This window comes from Macaca fascicularis, chromosome 6, assembly GCF_037993035.2.
Source record: "Macaca fascicularis isolate 582-1 chromosome 6, T2T-MFA8v1.1".
Taxonomy (NCBI): Eukaryota; Metazoa; Chordata; class Mammalia; order Primates; family Cercopithecidae; genus Macaca; species Macaca fascicularis.
Window position 1 is genome coordinate 62,336,173 of NC_088380.1, and position 18,052 is coordinate 62,354,224.

Here is an 18,052-nt window from a genome sequence, read left to right on the forward strand (position 1 = left end):
TAAAACCAGCCTAAGCTGATGTGGTGAGGGATAAATCCTTCGTGCCCCAAAATTCTTTTTCCCACAATGCTGAGATTCCTGTTAAGAGTTTATTTTTGAGATAACTAAGTGATAGCTTCCCTTAAAGTCAATTTGCTTAATAAGATTTCTCAACATCTATGTAGACATAGTGAGAGGATGAGGATTGTAACCAGGGTGAAATGGAGAGAAAGGATAGGAGGAGAAATAAAAAGATGGGAGAGAGTGGCATGACGATATTTGTGTGTTAGAGCACCCTTGCAGTATCTTGAAGAAAGAATCATATGGGCCAATACAAAAGGCAGGAAGAAAGAAGGCAATTGCAGTATCCAGAGCCTAGGTAAAGGTAGCATCATAGGAATGAGGAGGAAGAGACAAAGCTGAGTGATATTAAACGGCAGAATTGAAAGATTGTAGAAATGACCTTGGGGGAAGGGTATGAGGAGGATGGAGAATGACATCGAGGATGCGTCTGCTATCCAGGCTTGGTCACCTGTGTGAACGCTGGTGCCGTTACTGATACAAGGAAATGACAGGGGAGTAGACTGGAGGACAAGATGTGCTTTGGACATGTTAAATTCGAGTTGTCTGGAGGATATTCAAGTAGAAGTTTCCAGTAATACTGTATATGCACATCAGTACCTCCAGAGATACTTTGGTTGCAAATAATAAATGTGAAAGCTATTGACATATAAATGGTCACTGAAGCGATTGATAGATCATGTAGGGTTGTACTCAGCTGCATGTAAAAGTGACTGGACACATAGCCTACGAACGAGAGAGGGTAAGCAGGTCAGGGCCGGTGTATTAGGCCTAGGATGTCATCGATGTTGCCATGCTTTATCTTTCCGCTCCACTCTTCTTAGCATGAGGCTTTCATCCTCAGGCTCCAACTCTGGTCTCCAATCTACAATCAGAGAAAGAAAAAGGAAAATAAAAAGGTAGTGCCTGTGTCAGGAAGACACAAACTTTCCTAAAAATACTTCTGAGATTTTCACTCACATTTCATTTGACTAGAACTCCCCAGCTGTAAGGAAGTCGAAGAATGGGCATCAAGCAGGTAACTTTACAGCATCTACCACAATGAGTGACAAGGGAAATGGAGGAGAATACTCAGGAGAATATGTTCAGTGAGGAAAAACCAACACCAGAACCCCGATGAAGACCAAGATTTAAGGCATAGACAGAAGCAGAATAGATAAAGGAGACAAGAGCTCATCTTCAGAAACTAGAAATGCACAGGGTCAGGGAAATCAAGAGAGGAGAATGTTTTAAAGAAAGGTCAGTAATTTCAAAAGCCACAGACGTCAGGTAAGATAAGAACTTCAGTCTCACAAGGGGAATGGCAAGGACCATTCCCGTGAAGCCAACTGGAAGGAAACATGATCATATCTGGGCAAGCATGGTCATGGAGATGACGTGCATAACCTACTTTGTCCAGAAGTCTGTCTAGGAGCAAAAGTGAAGGGAACAACGTGGAAGAATTATTTGGCCAATTATGCAACATCCAGAAGAGGGCAGCAGAGTAAAACTTTTCTTTAATTTGCACTGACTGCCAGATATCTGAAAATCAAACGTTATCTCACCCCTTTCTCAGGAATAGAGCAGAAATCTCAGTGCTCCCCTTAGAATGCTGAAAAAACTCAAAACAATCACTGAGAGTTGCATTTTTCCATTCTAAAACCTAGATTCAATGCTTATCTATTGCATAACAGGGTGTTCCTAGTCCCTCTACCTCCTTCCAACAGTCTACTTAACAACAAAAGGAGAGGCTGTAGCAAGATACTTGATGCCCTTTCCTGGTCTCTTGTTCTCAGAACCACTCTGCTGACAGCTGGCAGGGTCATCTATCCATCCATCCATCCATCTATATCCATCCATGCATCTATCCATCCATGCATCCTGCCAACCACTCTTCCTCTGAGCTTTTCAAACTCTATTTCCAGCTAGTACTCTGCTACTAGAACATTCAATGACTATCTACTGCTGACTACCTCAAATGTCCATGTTTTTTAATGGTCTGAACTTACTCTGCCTAAATCTTTATTTCCTACTTACTATCCCTAATGCAAAATTTCTGTTCTACTCCTTTCATTATATTCCTGCTCTCCGAATCCACTGTGTTCCACCCCACCTCTGCACCTTCCCTCACACCAGTGGTTTTCAAACTTTTTGTTCTCAGAGCAGTCAAGAAGTGCTGCCACAGAATATTCCAGTTGATTCCCAAGACTGCCAAAACTAGCTGTGTACTACACACCTATATGTGGCATGCTGTACAGTATAGTCCTAATAGATTTGTGTATTTATTACATGTTTTTACAGTCGATGGCAGTAAAGTGGCCAGAGGAAAAGATGCCTTTTGCTAATTCATACAAAGAACTAGCAGAGACCATTTTCTCCTCCTTTTTATGCAATATTTTAGGTCCTGCAGCACAAAATTATTTTAAAATACTTTCTAATTTCATCAATATGTAACATACTACTATAATTCACAGAATTGGTATTAACTACAACATTCAATGAAATGTCACATACTTTCCTTCTCAAAATTTTGAATCACAATATGTGGTTCTAACACTCAATTTCCCAAATATTTTTGTCTTCAGACCCCATTACACTTTTAAAAATTGTCAGAAGCCCCCAAGGACCTTTTGTTCATGTGGTTAATAGCTGCTGCTATTTACTATGTCAATATTAAAATTGATAAATGCATAAAATGCATTAATTCACAAGAAATAACTATTAAAACTTATTACATGTTAAATCAGATAACATATCTTTATGAAAAATCGCTATATCTCACCCCCAAAAAAATAGGAGAGTGACATGTTTTATATTTTTTCAAATCTATATAATTTTTTTTTTTTTTTTTTTTTGAGACAGTCTTACTCTGTCACCCAGATTAGAGTGCAGTGGCGCCATCTCGGCTCACTGCAACCTCTGCCTCCCGGGTTCAAGCAATTCTCCTGCCTCAGCCTCCCGAGTAGGTGGGATTACAGGCGCCCACCACCACGCCCAGCTAATTTTTGTATTTTCAATAGAGACAGGTTTTCACCATGTTAGCCAGGCTGGTCTCGAACTCCTGACCTCAAGTGATTCACCCGTCTTGGCCTCCCAAAGTGCTGGGATTACAGGCGTGAGCCACTGTGCCTGGCCAAATCTATGTAATTTCTAACTTAATAAAAGGCAGTTGGATCCTCATATCTGCTTGTGCATTCAATCTGTTGTTTTATCACACATGTAACCTCTGGAAACTCCACTGTACCCTCAAGAAAGAATGAGAGTAAAGACAAATACATCTCAGTACAATTAAGAAAATAATTTTGACCTCATAGAGCCCAGAAAACATCCTAGGGACCTCCAGGGTCCCCAGACCACATTTGAGAATTGCTGGCTTCTATTAATCCCTTCTACTTCTCTTCTACTTACTTCTCCTTGAAGCACTCCCCAACTCCGGTAGCTCACACTGAAATTCTATGGTAATTAATATTTAATTTTTAGAAATTATATGTTTTCCCAAATAGACTGTAATCTTTTAAAGTTGTACCTAGGCATACAGTTTTCAGTGAATAAATATTTGCCAGTTATGTTACCCACATTAGGCTACATAGCTATTCAAATAGTCTACAGAATATCTGCTATCTCTAATTATCATCTCTCTTCCAGCACCGAATTTTGAAATCAAAGTTGTGCCTGCTACTTCCTCTGTCCCCCGACACCCAATACACACATACACACATACACACACACACACACACACACTACAATTTCCTTCTCTGTGTTGGATCATTCCCATCAACACACAAATATGCTATAAGATCTTTTATCTTACCAAATTATTCTCTGCCTTTAGCTCCATTTTTCTTCCTCTCTTTCCATAAAATTTACCGAAAGAGACACACACACTTGTTCCCATTCCTCGCCTCACATTAGGTTCTCAATGCACTCAAACACACTCAAACCTATCACTAAAACTGCTTTTGACCATTTTATGAGGGGTCTGCATTTATTGACAGGTGACTTCATAGTCACTGCTCAATCTATGTTCTTTGCCATCCCCTTTTTCTTCCTGGGTGATCTCATCCAGTGCTCTGGCTAAAAACTCTCACCAGCTATGGCTTTGGAGCTCCAGATGTGAGAATATTCAACTAGTTACTTGACATTTCTTGGAGGCATTTCAAAACTTCACCTTCCCATATCCAATCCATTGGCAAGTCCTGTGAGTTTCTCCAAAATAGAACCCCAATCCATCCACCCTCTCCATCTCCACAGTTACCACCCTAGTCTAAGCTACCATCGTCTCTGCCATAACTACTGTATTCGCCTCCTAACTGGCCTTACCGGTGTGGTGATTGCCACCTTTTCACCACATAATATCCAAAGTGATCTTTTTAAAACATGAATCAGATCCTATCACTCTCCTGCTTAAAACCCTCCAGTGGCTTCCCATTACAGTAAGAATCCCAACTCCTCACCAGGACTTACAGGACTTGGCCTCTTCTCTTTCTCCCTGGCTTCATCTTTCCCTTTTTCTTACTTACCCTGTTCCATAACCTTATTTTCCTTGCTTGAACATGTCAAGCTCCTCCCCACCTGTGCTTGTCCATTTGCATTGCAATAAGGAATACTTGAGGCTGAGTAATTTATAAAGAAAAGAGGTTTATTTTGCCTCACAGTTCTGCCAGCTGTATGAGAAGTGTGGTGCTGGAGCATCTGCTCCTGGTGAGGCCTCAGGAAGCTTCCAATCACAGCTGAAGGCAAAGAGGAGCTGGTGTATCACATACAGAGAGAAAGAGCATGGGAGAGAGGAGATGCCAGGCTCTTTTCAACAACCAGCTCTTGCATGAACTCACACAGCAAGAACTCACTCAATGAGGTGAGGACAGCACCAAGCCATAGGTGAGGGATCTGCCCTCATGACCCAAACACCTCCCACTAGGCCCATCTCCAACACAGAAGGTCACATTTTAACATGAGATTTGGAGGGAAAAAAACATCCAAACCATATCACTACCTCAGTGCCTTTGCATTTCCCATTGGGAGAATCTCCCCATGAATATTTTCAAGTTTGTTGCATTCTTGTCATTTAGGTCTCAGTCATTTGTGTCATCAGCCTATCAAAAATTGCTACCCCTAATCCCACATCATGTGACCCACATAAAGAGAGTGGGGTCCCAGCAGGAAACAGATAACACATGCAAAATAAGACATTTGAAAATAATTGTGTCACAGCATGGACAGAATGAAGGGAAACCACAGGGAGATTGTATAGAACCATGGAGTTGGCAATTAATAGAGTGCTGTTACCATCCATAGGCCTGAATGAAACCCAGAAACACAGAAGACTACATGGAGAGGATCTTAGGTTGGGATACAGCCAGTACACAGAGACCAGCACCTCACTCTCCTCTATTTTTGAAGTTCCCTGCCAGTGCTCTCCACTGGTCGAATCCACTTGGAAGCAGGAAGACAAGGGACCTTGTTGTTGTGCAAGCCAGTCAATCCCCCAGGGTGTGGACAGTGGCTCTGGAAAGGCTACATAAGATATCCAGCCCACTCTCTTCTCATTATCCTGCCTTATTTTCTTCACAGCATTAGTCACTGTCTGACATTATTTATGTGTTTAGTGTCTGTCTCCTGCACTAGAGCTCGGGACATAGTAGGAGTTCAATAAATTATTTAAAAATCAAGTTAATCTCATTTTGAGCTCTGGAAGTTACAATCTGTGCAGGCATACATGCCCTATTTATAGATATTTAGGACACTGATGTTAAAGATGATTTTACCAGCCAGGTGCTGTGCCTCACGCCTGTAATCTCAGCACTTTGGGAGGCCGAGGCAGAAGGACTGATTGAGCTCAGGAGTTCAAGACAAGCCTGGGCAACATAGTGAGACCCCATCTCTACAAAATTAAAAATTAAAAAATTAGCCAGGCATGGTGGTGTGTGCCTGTAATCCTGGCTACTTGGGGAGGATAAGGAGGGAGGATTGCTTGAACCCAAGAGTTGGAGGCTGCAGTGAGCTATACCTTTTTTCAAAAAAGAACATTTTTCCTACACAGTATTTTTGTAATTTATAGCATAAATGGGCTTTAAATGGAAAAACACAGCACATACATTCTTATCTTCAATTGGGTAAATTATTTGGGGAAACTGGAAACAACAGGAAGTGGGAAAAAGAGTCAGAAGAAGAGAGTAATTTTGGATAGCAGCACATCTCCATGCCCATCATGGCCAATCTTTTGCTTGCTATCTATGATATATTATAAAACTGTCAATTTGTCATTCTTCATTCATCTGTATTTAAAATGTTATGTAAATCAATAAAGACACAGATGATTTAAAAGACACTATGAACCAATGACCTACTTGATATTTATAGAACACTAAACCCAACAACTACAGAATACACATTCCTTTTACCTGAACACGGTATATTCACCAAGATAGAGTGCATGCTGGGACATAAAACAAGTCAATAAATTTAAAAGAATTGAACTCATTCATGTTTTCGGACACAACAGAATTAAACTAAACACCAGTTACAATAAGATATCTAGAAATCCCAAATATTTGGAAATTAAAAACACATTTCTAAATATTTCATGGATTAAAAACATAAATCACAAAGAAATTTTAAAAATATTTTGTACTGAATGATAATGAAAATACAACATATCAAAATTCCTGAGATTTGGCTACAGTAATGCTTGGAAGGATAGTTATAACTTTAGATGCTTCTATAGAAATGAAAGAAGGAAAGACCAAAATCAGTGACCTAATATTTTATTCTGACAAACTAGAAAAAGAAGAGAAAAATAAACCCACTGTAAGTAGAAAACATAAAATACTAAAGATAAGAATATGACTGGTCACAGTGACTTATGCCTGTAATTCCAATGATTTGGGAGGCATAGGCAGGTGGGTCACTTGAGGACCAGTTCAGGCAACATAGTGAGACCCCATCACTAAAAATAAAAAAAGAAAGAAAAAAGACAAGAACAGAGGTCAACAAAATAAAAATTAAGCAGGGAAAAGTAATAAAGCCAAAAGCTGTTTCTTTGAAGATTGACAAACCCTCAATTACACTGATGAAGAAGGGAACACAAACCACCAAAATCAGGAACGAAAATGGGCTATTACAACAGATCATACAGACATTAAAAGGCTAGTAAGACGGTATTTATAAACAACTTTATACCAAGATATTTGACAATTTAGACGAAATGAACAAATTCCATAAAAATATAACTTACCAAACAACACAAGATGAAACAGACATTATGAATAGTCCCGTATCTTTAAAATAAGTTGAATTCATTATGAAAGAAAATTACAAGCCCAGATGTTTTCACAGGCAAATGCTATCTAAAAAATTTTAAAACATACTTCAAAATAATGTGGGATGACAATAGCATATGTTAAAACCTACAGGATCTGACCAAAGAGGTACTCATAACACAGTAGTTATGTCAGAAATCCAAGGACAGATCAACATTTGACAATGTGTCATCATTCACTACATGAATAAAGGAATAAAAACTATATGGTCATCTCAATAAACAGAGAAAAGTATTTGATATTTATCATTCATTTAAAATTTAAAACAATAAAAAATTTTTGGAAAGTCAAAAATAGAACTTTAAAAAACTTCATAAAGTATACCTACCAGAAAATAACAGTAAATACTAAACTTGAAGGCAAAACCTCAAAACTAGAAGAATGCAGTAGACTTACACAAACTAATAAGGGTAGATCTTCAAGAAGTATTTTTGAGTAAATCAAAGAAGTTGTGGATCCTTATAGTATTTTAACAATACTCACAAAATACTATGTATTTTCTATAAAAACATACGCAGGTATGTAAATACATAAAAATAAAACTGGCAGAAAACACACCAGTCTGATCATTTCTGAGAAGCGCCAAGGACCAGGATTGGTGGAAGCACAAGGTATAGAGTTTGGTTAAGGGTGACTTGAGCTTTAGCTACCATGTTTCTATTTGTACAACTTAAGATGCTTCCGTCAGAAAAGAAGAAAAGATTAAAATTAGTGACCTAATAACCTACTTTAAGAAACTAGAAAAAGGTTTTCATTAATTACTTACCTAACCAAAATTTAATTTTAATACCATAAATACAAAAAACACTGTAAAAATACACAAAAACTGATTTATTTTCTTTTTTGAGACAAGTACATTGCCATAGGTAAAGATTAAAGTAGTTCTTTTGGGTTCTTTACTAAGTTTGGAGACTATAAAGAAACTTTCTTGTATGCCACTTATTAATACATCCTGGAACTGAATTGACTCCATTTATCAAGTCAGGTAAATCTAGATTATGCCAAATTATCAAACACAGAGTCTGATAGAAAAGCCTCTAGAGTTTGCTAACATTCTATACGATATGAATGAAATAGAGACACTGGTGGATACTTTTTCTCTTTATTTCTTTCAGAATAGAACAAACTAGTCCCGCAGCTACTGGCAATTGGCTTTTTTTTTTCTTTCTTTCTTTTTTGAGACGGAGTCTTGCTCTGTCACCCAGGCTGGAGTGCAGTGGCGGATCTCGGCTCACTGCCACCTCCGTCTCCCGGGTTCAAGCGATTCTCCTGCCTCACACTCCTGAGTAGCTGGGACTACAGGCACGTGCCACCAAGCCCCCGGCTAATTTTTTTTTTTTTTTTTTTTTTTAGTAAAGACGGAGTTTCGCCATGTTTGCCAGATTGGTCCTGAACTCCTGACCTCAGGTGATCCACCTGCCTCGGCCTCCCAAAATGCTGGGATTACAGGCGTAAGCCACTGCGCCCGGCCTTGGCTGAGTTTTTATTAGATCTGAGCCGTTCAATTTCAACTACTGTTTAGGATCCAACCTCGCTCTCAGGCAAAGAATAGAGGAAATGATACCAACGTATTTATCTGTCAATAAACACTTGGTGATTTGAATATGGTTAAGGGATTCCTGTAGTTTGCCCCCCTTAAAAGTGAACTTTGTCCAAACATGTTCTAAATATGTGTGTGCGTGTGTATGCATCTTGCCTTGACGAGGAGCAGTCGTAAAGGTCCTCTTAAATTTCACCTAGAGACAGACTACTTCCCACCTCATCCTCTGAGGTCAACATTAGCTTAAATACCAAAGCCAGATTAAGACGCTACAAGAAAACTACAGAACAATATCTCTCATGAACCCAGATGCAACACTTCTAGACAAAACTTTTCCAAATTGAATCCAAGACCATATTAAAAGGACAAAAGCATCTCAGTGGTTGCTTGGGGACTGGGGGAGGGGCTGGATCCCTATCTTGGTTTTGGTGTCGAAAACCTATCAAATTGTTCACTTTAAATACGTGCAGTTTATTGTATCCCAACCATACCTCAATAAAGCTGTTTTTCAGAAACATTTGCCCACGTAGTTTTGCCTTTTGGGTGAATGAAGAGAAAAACGAGTGAAAACAGGGCATCATGACATTTTGTTCTTTTACGTGTGTATATTCGCAAAACGCCCAAACTGGTAACTTTGGGAACACGGGTTCACGCAGGAGAAGGGCTGCTGTCGGGGGAGGGCTGAAACTCGAGTTCCCGAAGTCGGACTGCTCGGGGGCCACAAAGAGAGGGGGAGAGAACGTCGAGGAAGTGGCAGAGCTCAGGCGGACGGAGGATGGAACACAGAGCGCGGCCGGGACAAAGGGCAGGCCAGACCGCCGTGACAGAGAAACCAGGCGGTCCGCTCCCGGGATGCGGTCTCGGGGGCGAGTTGGCCCCTGAGGCCCGGTGACCCTTCGCTCGCAACCAGGGCTAGCGCCTGTGTGCGCCCACGGAAACACCCGACCGACTGGAGAAAGAAAAAGGGGTCAGGGGACCTCCTTCCAGCTCTACGCGCCTCTCATTCAGAGGTAGAGGTCAGGAAAGGGGAAGGACGGAGCCCCAGAGCAACAGAAGTCAGGCGGTGCCAGGGACACTGAGGGCGGAGCCAGGGGAAGGCTGCCGAGCGTGGTCCTCGCTCCTCCCAGTCCGGGACGGGCCCGAGGCCTCGATCCGCCTTCCCCGCGCCGTCCTGGTCAGGGCCCCGCGGGGCAGCCATGCCGGGACGTCTGCTGCGGGGCCTGTGGCAGCGATGGGGCCGTTACAAGTACCGCTTCGTTCCCTGGATCGCGCTGAACCTAAGCCACAACCCGAGGTGAGAGGGCGGGACGGCAGAACGAAGGGCGCCTGCCTTCAGTTCCCAGACGCCACCACGGCCGCGGGACGCGAGGCGGACTGCCTGAAGCGCACTGCCGGTCTGCTATGGGCAGGCCAGGGAGGGCAGGGACTGAGGTGGGCGGGCCGGGTGGGCGGGGACTGAGGCCGCGGAGGAGTTTAAGGACCCTGGGCCAGAAGCGGGCGGGGCCGAGGCTGGTGGAGTCAGAGGCGAGCTGGAAGCCTGAAGTGGGCGGTGGCTTCAGGTGGGCGGGGCCTATGTCCTGTTTCCCAGTGTCCGCCGCGCTGCCGGGCCCGCGAGGCAGGGCTCGCCAGCCGGAGGTGTCTCCTGTTTTGTATTGCGTTCCGCACTGTCTAGGGACCTTGTATCTGGGGAAAAAATGGAAACTTTTTTAAAAGACCGCTCTTACCGCGTGAGAGTGCGTGGCTTTTTCTCCACCAAGCCTTAATTAGGTGCTTGAATTTCCTCAGAAAAGCCAAACCAGGGTTTATTTTCATAGTTCATACAAGTACTTCACGTGGTTAAAGAAGCCCGTCCCGGCTGTGAGAATAGCGTGGAGTAGCTCGCGCGTTAAGAACGGGCAGAACGCCACTCAAAAGCAAGTCGGGATGGTGGGTTTCGGATTGGGGTGCGTCCCGCAAGCGTTATTGAGGGCTCACCAGTGATCATCTCAACACCGTGCTCACCAAAGAGGCCGACCGGGCGTCCCTGAAGTCAGTGTCCGAAAAATAGGGAAACAAAGCCCTTTCCCGAAGGTTGCATACTAGGGAAACAGGAGATCAGTTGTATCATGACTACGGAACCGTGAGGCGGGAATTACAACTTTTTTGTTCAAGTAAAAATAATGCAGTTAGTACAAAAAGATAATGATTATGGAAATAGGAGATGCAGTCATTGAAGACGTTAGTACTCCTGGAGAGAGTGTCACAAAGTATACGATGTTGAATTTGTCTTTGAATCTACAAGGCCATTTCTAAAAAGCAATTTAATGTGAGGTCATTCATTGTCATTGTGATGACATTCAGCTTGGCTGTTGGGTGTAGTACGGGAAAGAGCTGAACTTACTTTCTGCCTCTGGCTCTCCCACTTACTGGCTTTGGGACCTTGGGCAAGTTCCTTAACAACTTTGCTTTCCTTGTCTGCAAAAATGGAATAATGTAAGGACCCCACAGCGTATGGTATAGAATGGGTCTTTCATAATTACTGGCTGCTTGGGTGGGAAGTGTTGGGAGTTAGCTAACTAGAACTCCCCCAAACAATTCTTTTCTGAACTTAGTTCCCAGACCTTCACACACATGAGAATAAGCTTATAGTTCCTTAAGGCCAAGAACCCAAAAATTATGCAGATAAGTTTGGCTTTTACCAGTTGAAGGGTAGTGAATAGAAACTTTTCCCATTTTCAGGACCCTCCGGTATGTTCCAGAGGAATCCAAAGACAAAGTTATCTCAGATGAAGATGTCCTAGGAACGTTACTGAAAGTTTTCCAGGCTCTATTCTTAAATGATTTCAATAAACAATCAGAAATCTTGACTATGCTTCCAGAATCTGTTAAATCAAAATATCAAGACCTACTGGCAGTTGAACATCAAGGGGTGAAACTGCTTGAAAACAGACATCAACAGCAAAGTACCTTTAAGCCAGAAGAAATTCTTTACAAGACTCTGGGTTTCAGTGTTGCCCAAGCAACTAGCTCATTGATTTCTGCTGGAAAAGGTGTCTTCGTTACGAAAGGATTGGTACCAAAAGGCGCAGTCGTATCTATGTATCCTGGTAACAGCACGATTAATATTATACTTTGCCAAGCCTCTTATGTATTGATAAATATAAGTTCAATAAAATACCCAGCCTTGCAATCCTTAGAGTAAGGTATTAAATTGGAAACTTGAGTTTCCATAGATTTTTATAATTCTAATTCGGAAATTAACTGTTTGTAAATTGTTATATGTTAGAAAGTATCCTGGAGTATTCGTTGGGATAAATGCACTTTTTCTTTTAAGGAAAGCTTTCCTGTCAGTGTTTAAATTTAGAACATAGTATGACCCACTTTGACAAATTACTTAAAAAGCACTAGAGAAACATGTCAGTTTGGTTAGTTGATAGCTAAAAATGAAAATGGTATGGATAGGCTAACGCCTGTAATCCCAGCACTTTGGGAGGCCGAGGCGGGCAGATCGCGAGGTCAGGAGTTCGAGACCCGTCTGGCCAACATAGTGAAACCCTGTCTCTACTGAAAATACAAAAAATTAGCCGAGTGTGGTGGTGTGCACCTGTAATCCCAGCTACTTGGTAGGCTGAGGCAGGTGAATCACCTAAACCCGGGAGGCCAAGGTTGCCGAGACTGTGGCATTGCGCTCCAGCCCGGGCGACAGTGTTAGGCTCTATCTCAAAAAAAAAAAAAAATGGTACAGATCAAAACGTAAAAGATAGCGTTTAAACCCATAAATCACCGAATAAAGACCTTCCTGCCCTTTCTACACTTGAAAAGTAGGCAATTTCTTGGCACAAGATCATTTACTAGATGCTAAATAGACTACGTTATGTGTTAAACTAACATTATATTATTTGGTATAGTGGAAAGTGTGTGTGTGAATATTTGAGTCAGATAGACCCAGGTTTTTAAAAATTCATTCTCCTGTTTTCTAATTTTACATCCCCAAGCAAGGGAGTTTCAGTTTCCTGCTGTACAAATAACCTGATTTTGTAAAAACTAAATAGAATAAATTAATTAATAATAAAACAAGTTTAATAGATTAACATGCCTGGAACATAGAACACACAAGGTAAATATTTTCTCATTTCCTCTTCTGCCAGTGAAAGGAGAAACAGCCTTAATGTCAGACTCATCTATTTCCATATGTGTCTACATTATTTAATTATTAGCAAAATAAATTTCTTCAAACTCTTTAGATGTTAAATCACATTCTACTTAAAAATATATATGTTCGTGTGTGTGTGTGTGTGTGTATATGACTTTTTAAAACTGAGCCTAAAATGTGTTGTTCATATTATCATTAATCAAGATAGCCAAATTCTGTTTTGCTGTGTGGATGGCCTGGTTCTGTGCTCCATCTGCTATTGGGCGTTCACTCTTTAGAAGGGGGAAAGTAACTAAACAGAATGTGATTGTGTTCCAAAGAAGGGTTCTTACCGCAGTGTTTATGATTTTTCATGTTGCTGTAATATTTCTTTGTCTTGTTGTATAATAGGTACAGTATATCAGAAGTATGAGCCGATCTTTTTCCAGTCCATTGGAAATCCATTTATTTTTAGATGCCTGGATGGGGTACTCATTGATGGGAATGACAAAGGAATATCAAAAGTTGTGTACAGGTAAGTGATGTCCATGTTCAAATTTAATTAAATGAGACAGAACCACACTTATCACAATGATTATGACTAACAGCATTTGTGCTGTATTTATTTTTTATAAAAAGAGATGGGGTCTTGCTATGTTGTCCAGGCTGGTTTCAAACTCCTGGCCTCAAGCGACACTCTCATCTTGGCCTCCCAAAGTGTTGGGATTATAGGCTTGAGCCACCGCATCCAGCTCAGCATTTATACTTTATTTTATTTTATTTTTACTTTTTTACTTTTTTTTTTTTTTTTTTTTGAGACAGTCTCACTCTATTGCCCAGGCTGGAGTGCAATGGTGTGATCTCTGCTCACTGCAACCTCTGCCTCCCGGGTTCAAGCAATTCTTCTGCCTCAGCCTCCCAAGTAGGTATGACTACAGGCATGTGCCACCAGGCCCAGATAATTTTTGTATTTTTAGTAGAGATGGGGTTTCATCATATTGGCCAGGCTGGTCTCGAACTCCAGACCTCAAGTAATCTGCCCGCCTCGTCCTCCCAAAGTGCTGGGATTACAGGTGTGAGCCACTGCGCCTGGCCAGCATTTATACTTTAAATAAAATTCTGTTTAGATAGCTGCTGTGTAACAACTCAATTGCCCTACTGATTATACAAAAGCCTTTTTTTTTTTTGAAGAAAAAAAGCACTTGTGTAATTCTAGGGTTAATTCTGTATTTTGGAATTCTATTTTAAGATACAGATCCATTAGCTAATGCTTTCACCTGTTTCAGATCTTGCAATGGGAGGGATCGACTCGGCCCTTTAAAAATGAGTGATAGTACATGGCTAACATCAGAAATTCATAACCCTCTGGCTGTGGGACAGTATGTCAACAATTGTTCCAATGGTAAGAAGGCATCATGGGGCTGTGAGACGCGATATAGCAATGGCTAATTCTACTCCTTTATCATATGACTGAGTGCCAAGGGCAGTTGAGTGTAACATATAATAAGCTAGTCAAGTCCTTAAGCAACTATCACTTTTGGACAGACAATATCAGAGAATTAGGGGAAATAATGATATACATTATTTAGAATTGTTTACTATTTTTCTTCTGATTTTGCAGTGAATATAGGCAATTGATGACTGCCCTTTGATCATTATTATTTTAGCATTTTAAAAATAGAAATTATTATGTCAGTGCTTCAATATAGCCTTATAGATTAATGGCTAGACTAGTATCTGCTTTCTTTTGCTAAGTTTGTGAGTCGCTATATCTTCTTTAGGAGTTGACTTTCCCATAGGTAAAAGTTTGATTGATTGACTACATTTAACATGGCCTTTGTCATTAGTGAGAAATGAAGTCCAAGCCTGACTTGTTTATTAATATTTAACCTTTAACATTTCTGAGCCTCCATTTCCTGACATATAAAAAGTAAACAAGAAAACATACATATATATTATGTATGTTGGTATATATTATCTAAACATATATGTTTATTATATATGTTGTTTATGCAAAAAGTAAATAAAAAGTGTTATATATGCCTTATTTGCTTTTTGAATATTTGATATATTTATGATTTACCATATATGTATCTGCAAATATATATAATAAAATCTAACAGTGCCTGGAACATGGTAGTAATTATTTTGAGCATGTTTTGATAATTTAGAAAAACAGACATCAAGTGTCATAATTCAGTTCTGTTTTCCATGACCTTGTATAATGGCTCTTTTTCTAAAAATTCTGTGCTTGTTCCTAGACAGAGCAGCTAATGTCTGTTATCAGGAATTTGATGTGCCTGCAGTTTTCCCTGTAGAACTGAAGCAGTATCTTCCAAACATTGCCTACAGCTATGACAAACAAAGGTTCGTTTGCTAAAAGAGCATTTCATATCTTCTGCTTATGCTGTACTTAAAAAAATATAGAAGAAAAAGCTATATAGAATTTGGGGTAAGATTTTTTTTTAGTGAAAAATTATAACTTAGATTTTTATGTTCACACCTTAACCTGTTAATGTAGGCTTATTTGAAATTTAAAATTTTCATTTAACTTAGGTCAGTCTGCTTATTTTTACCCATTTTTATTCTATGGCAATACTTCATAAGTATCCACCTTAAAGTTTTTCCAGATAATTCTGTTGTTTTCCCTACCTACAAAATCTTCAAATATATTTTTACTTTATTCATTTATAATATCATGTTCTCTACCTTATAAGAAAGCATCCAAAAGAGGCCACCAAATTACACTATGATTTCTTTGCCAATTTCACTATTAGGTTCTTAATAATGAAAAAAAAGGACTATATTCAGAAGACACATATTTTAACATAGCATTTATTTTCTGTTCATTCAGTGGAAAGTCTACCGAGAATATTCAAATAGAAATTTTAAAATATAGGTAATTCTGGAGAGCTAAGAGTTCGTTCTTAACAGTGCTATAGGAAGATATAATCTTTGTATTATTTTGCTGAGTTGCTAGCAAACTTTATTTTATATAGGACCTATTAAATTGTCCTTCTAAGAGGAATAACATTGAAAACATGAACTATTCTTTATATTTAAAACTTGAGGTCAGACATGGTGACTCAAGCCTGTAATCTCAGCACTTTGGGAGGCCAAGGTGGGCAGATTGCTTGAGCACAGGAATTTGAAACCAGCCCAAACAACATGGCAAAACCCCTTCTCTACAAAAAATACAAAAATTAGCTCAGTGTGGTGGTGCACACCTGTAGTCTCAGCTACTTGGGAAGCTGAGGTGGGAGGATCCTTGACCTTGGGAGGTGTAGGTTGCAGTGAGCCGAGATGGCACCACTGCACTCCAGCCTGGGTAACAGAGCCAGATCCTGTCCCAAAACAAGAAAAAAACAAAAACAAAAAACTTGATAATTTTTGCTTCTCTGCATGTGTATGTTTGTGTGTTTAACAATTAGCTTTTCTTAGCCATATTCTCCGGGGAATGATGTTATTAGAACGTTGAATGTGTATATATAACAATATCTAGGCTGGGTACGGTGGCTCATGCCTGTAATCCCAGCACTTTGGGAAGCCGAGACGGGTGGATCACAAGGTCAGGAGTTTGAGACTAGCCTGACCAACATGGTGAAACCTTATCTCTGCTAAAAATACAAAAATTAGTCAGGCGTGGTGGGACACACCTGTAATCTCAGCTACTCAGGAGGCTGAGGTAGGAGAATCGCTTGAATCCGGGAGGCTTGAATCCGGGAGGTTGCAGTGAACCAAGATCACGCCACTGCACTCCAGCCTGGGGGACACAGTGAGACTCCATCTCAAAAAAAAACAAACAAACAATATCTTATGATGTCTAGGAAAAAGCATTTTTTAAAACTCCAACTAATTTTAAGTAATGTTTTCATTTTTCAGAATATAAGATACAAATGAACACAAGAAAAACTATAATGTCATTTTAAAATCCTTTTTGTGATACTAGTTTTGGGGGCCTAAACTTAGAAACAGTGTTTTCAGAAGAAGTAGTAAATTGTATAAACATTGATTTGTGATTTTTTAAATGATATAGATATACTCTTTAGAATACCTGCACCAGGAATAAGAACAATTTCCTCGTGGAAATCAAATGCATAAACTAAAATGTAAGAAACCTGAGTAAAGTCACATCTGTAAAAGCCATGTTGGTTATATTAAAAATATGAGCTTATATTTGTCAATGCTCTACCTTTTGTATATCTTTCTTTTTGTTTTCAGCCCACTTCGATGTGTTGTTCTTGTCGCACTTAGGGACATCAGTCAAGGAGAAGAGCTTTTTTCAAACTACTACACAATTGTCAGCTAACTGTGAATCAGAAATTATTAGGTTTTCTACTCATCTATTAATTCTAAGTGTTTATTGTTAATCACTTCTCTGAGTTATACCTGTAAAACAAATATTTTGAGACTTAATTGGAATAGGAATTTATGTTTTTGTTCATATTATATTTATGTTCCAATTTCATGATAAAAGCTACTTGCTTCATTACAATTTCAAATTTGTAATGCAATTCCAATTTTAATTGGTTTTCACCTAAATACACAATAGCTTATTAAATTAAAACCTACTCTTTGAAATTATAATTTCAATTTTTCTTTTGTTTATTTTGTAAGCTCTGTGGTGGTTTATAAAATTGTAGCCAGGCATCAGCAGTTCTTGTAGTACTGCTGATGTGTACAAACTTCTGTAAAAACTTTATTTTTACAGAATTGAGTAAAAAATATCTATTGTGTTGCCATGAGTAAATTGGTATATGTATGTATAATGTAAAGATTGCTGTAGCTGGGTAAGGGGAAAATGTGAGGTCATTATACTGTTTTCTTTACTCTTTGAACATTTTCACACCAAGGAAAAGGTGAAAAAAAAGTGCAAGATAGTGTTGGTGGGAGGAACATGTATTCCCCGTGTCTCATATCGTCATATGGAGGCTTCCACTAGTAATGTTCCTAGCCTATCTCTCCACCCACTGGAGGAAGAGTGACATCCTGATTATGTTTGGAAAATAACTTAGCACCCATGTCCTATACCCTCCTAGTTCC

General features: G+C 39.7%; 1 protein-coding gene across 3 annotated transcripts; it reads left to right on the forward strand.

Annotated features, from left to right (window-relative positions):
* Nucleotides 1-10,023: 10,023 nt before the first annotated feature.
* On the forward strand, nucleotides 10,024-17,596 carry SETD9 (SET domain containing 9). Of its 3 annotated transcripts, none has more exons than XM_005556932.3 (6): nucleotides 10,024-10,192; nucleotides 11,617-11,984; nucleotides 13,421-13,544; nucleotides 14,296-14,411; nucleotides 15,271-15,376; nucleotides 17,231-17,596. In XM_005556932.3, exons 1-6 carry the CDS (start codon nucleotides 10,095-10,097, stop codon nucleotides 17,316-17,318), a joined length of 900 nt encoding a protein of 299 aa, XP_005556989.1. In that variant the 5' UTR covers nucleotides 10,024-10,094; the 3' UTR covers nucleotides 17,319-17,596. The 3 variants fall into 3 exon arrangements, with proteins under 3 accessions (XP_005556989.1, XP_073849563.1, XP_065402354.1); XM_065546282.1 differs by lacking the exon at nucleotides 10,024-10,192 and adding an exon at nucleotides 10,485-10,824; XM_073993462.1 differs by lacking the exons at nucleotides 14,296-14,411; nucleotides 15,271-15,376.
* Nucleotides 17,597-18,052: the final 456 nt, after the last annotated feature.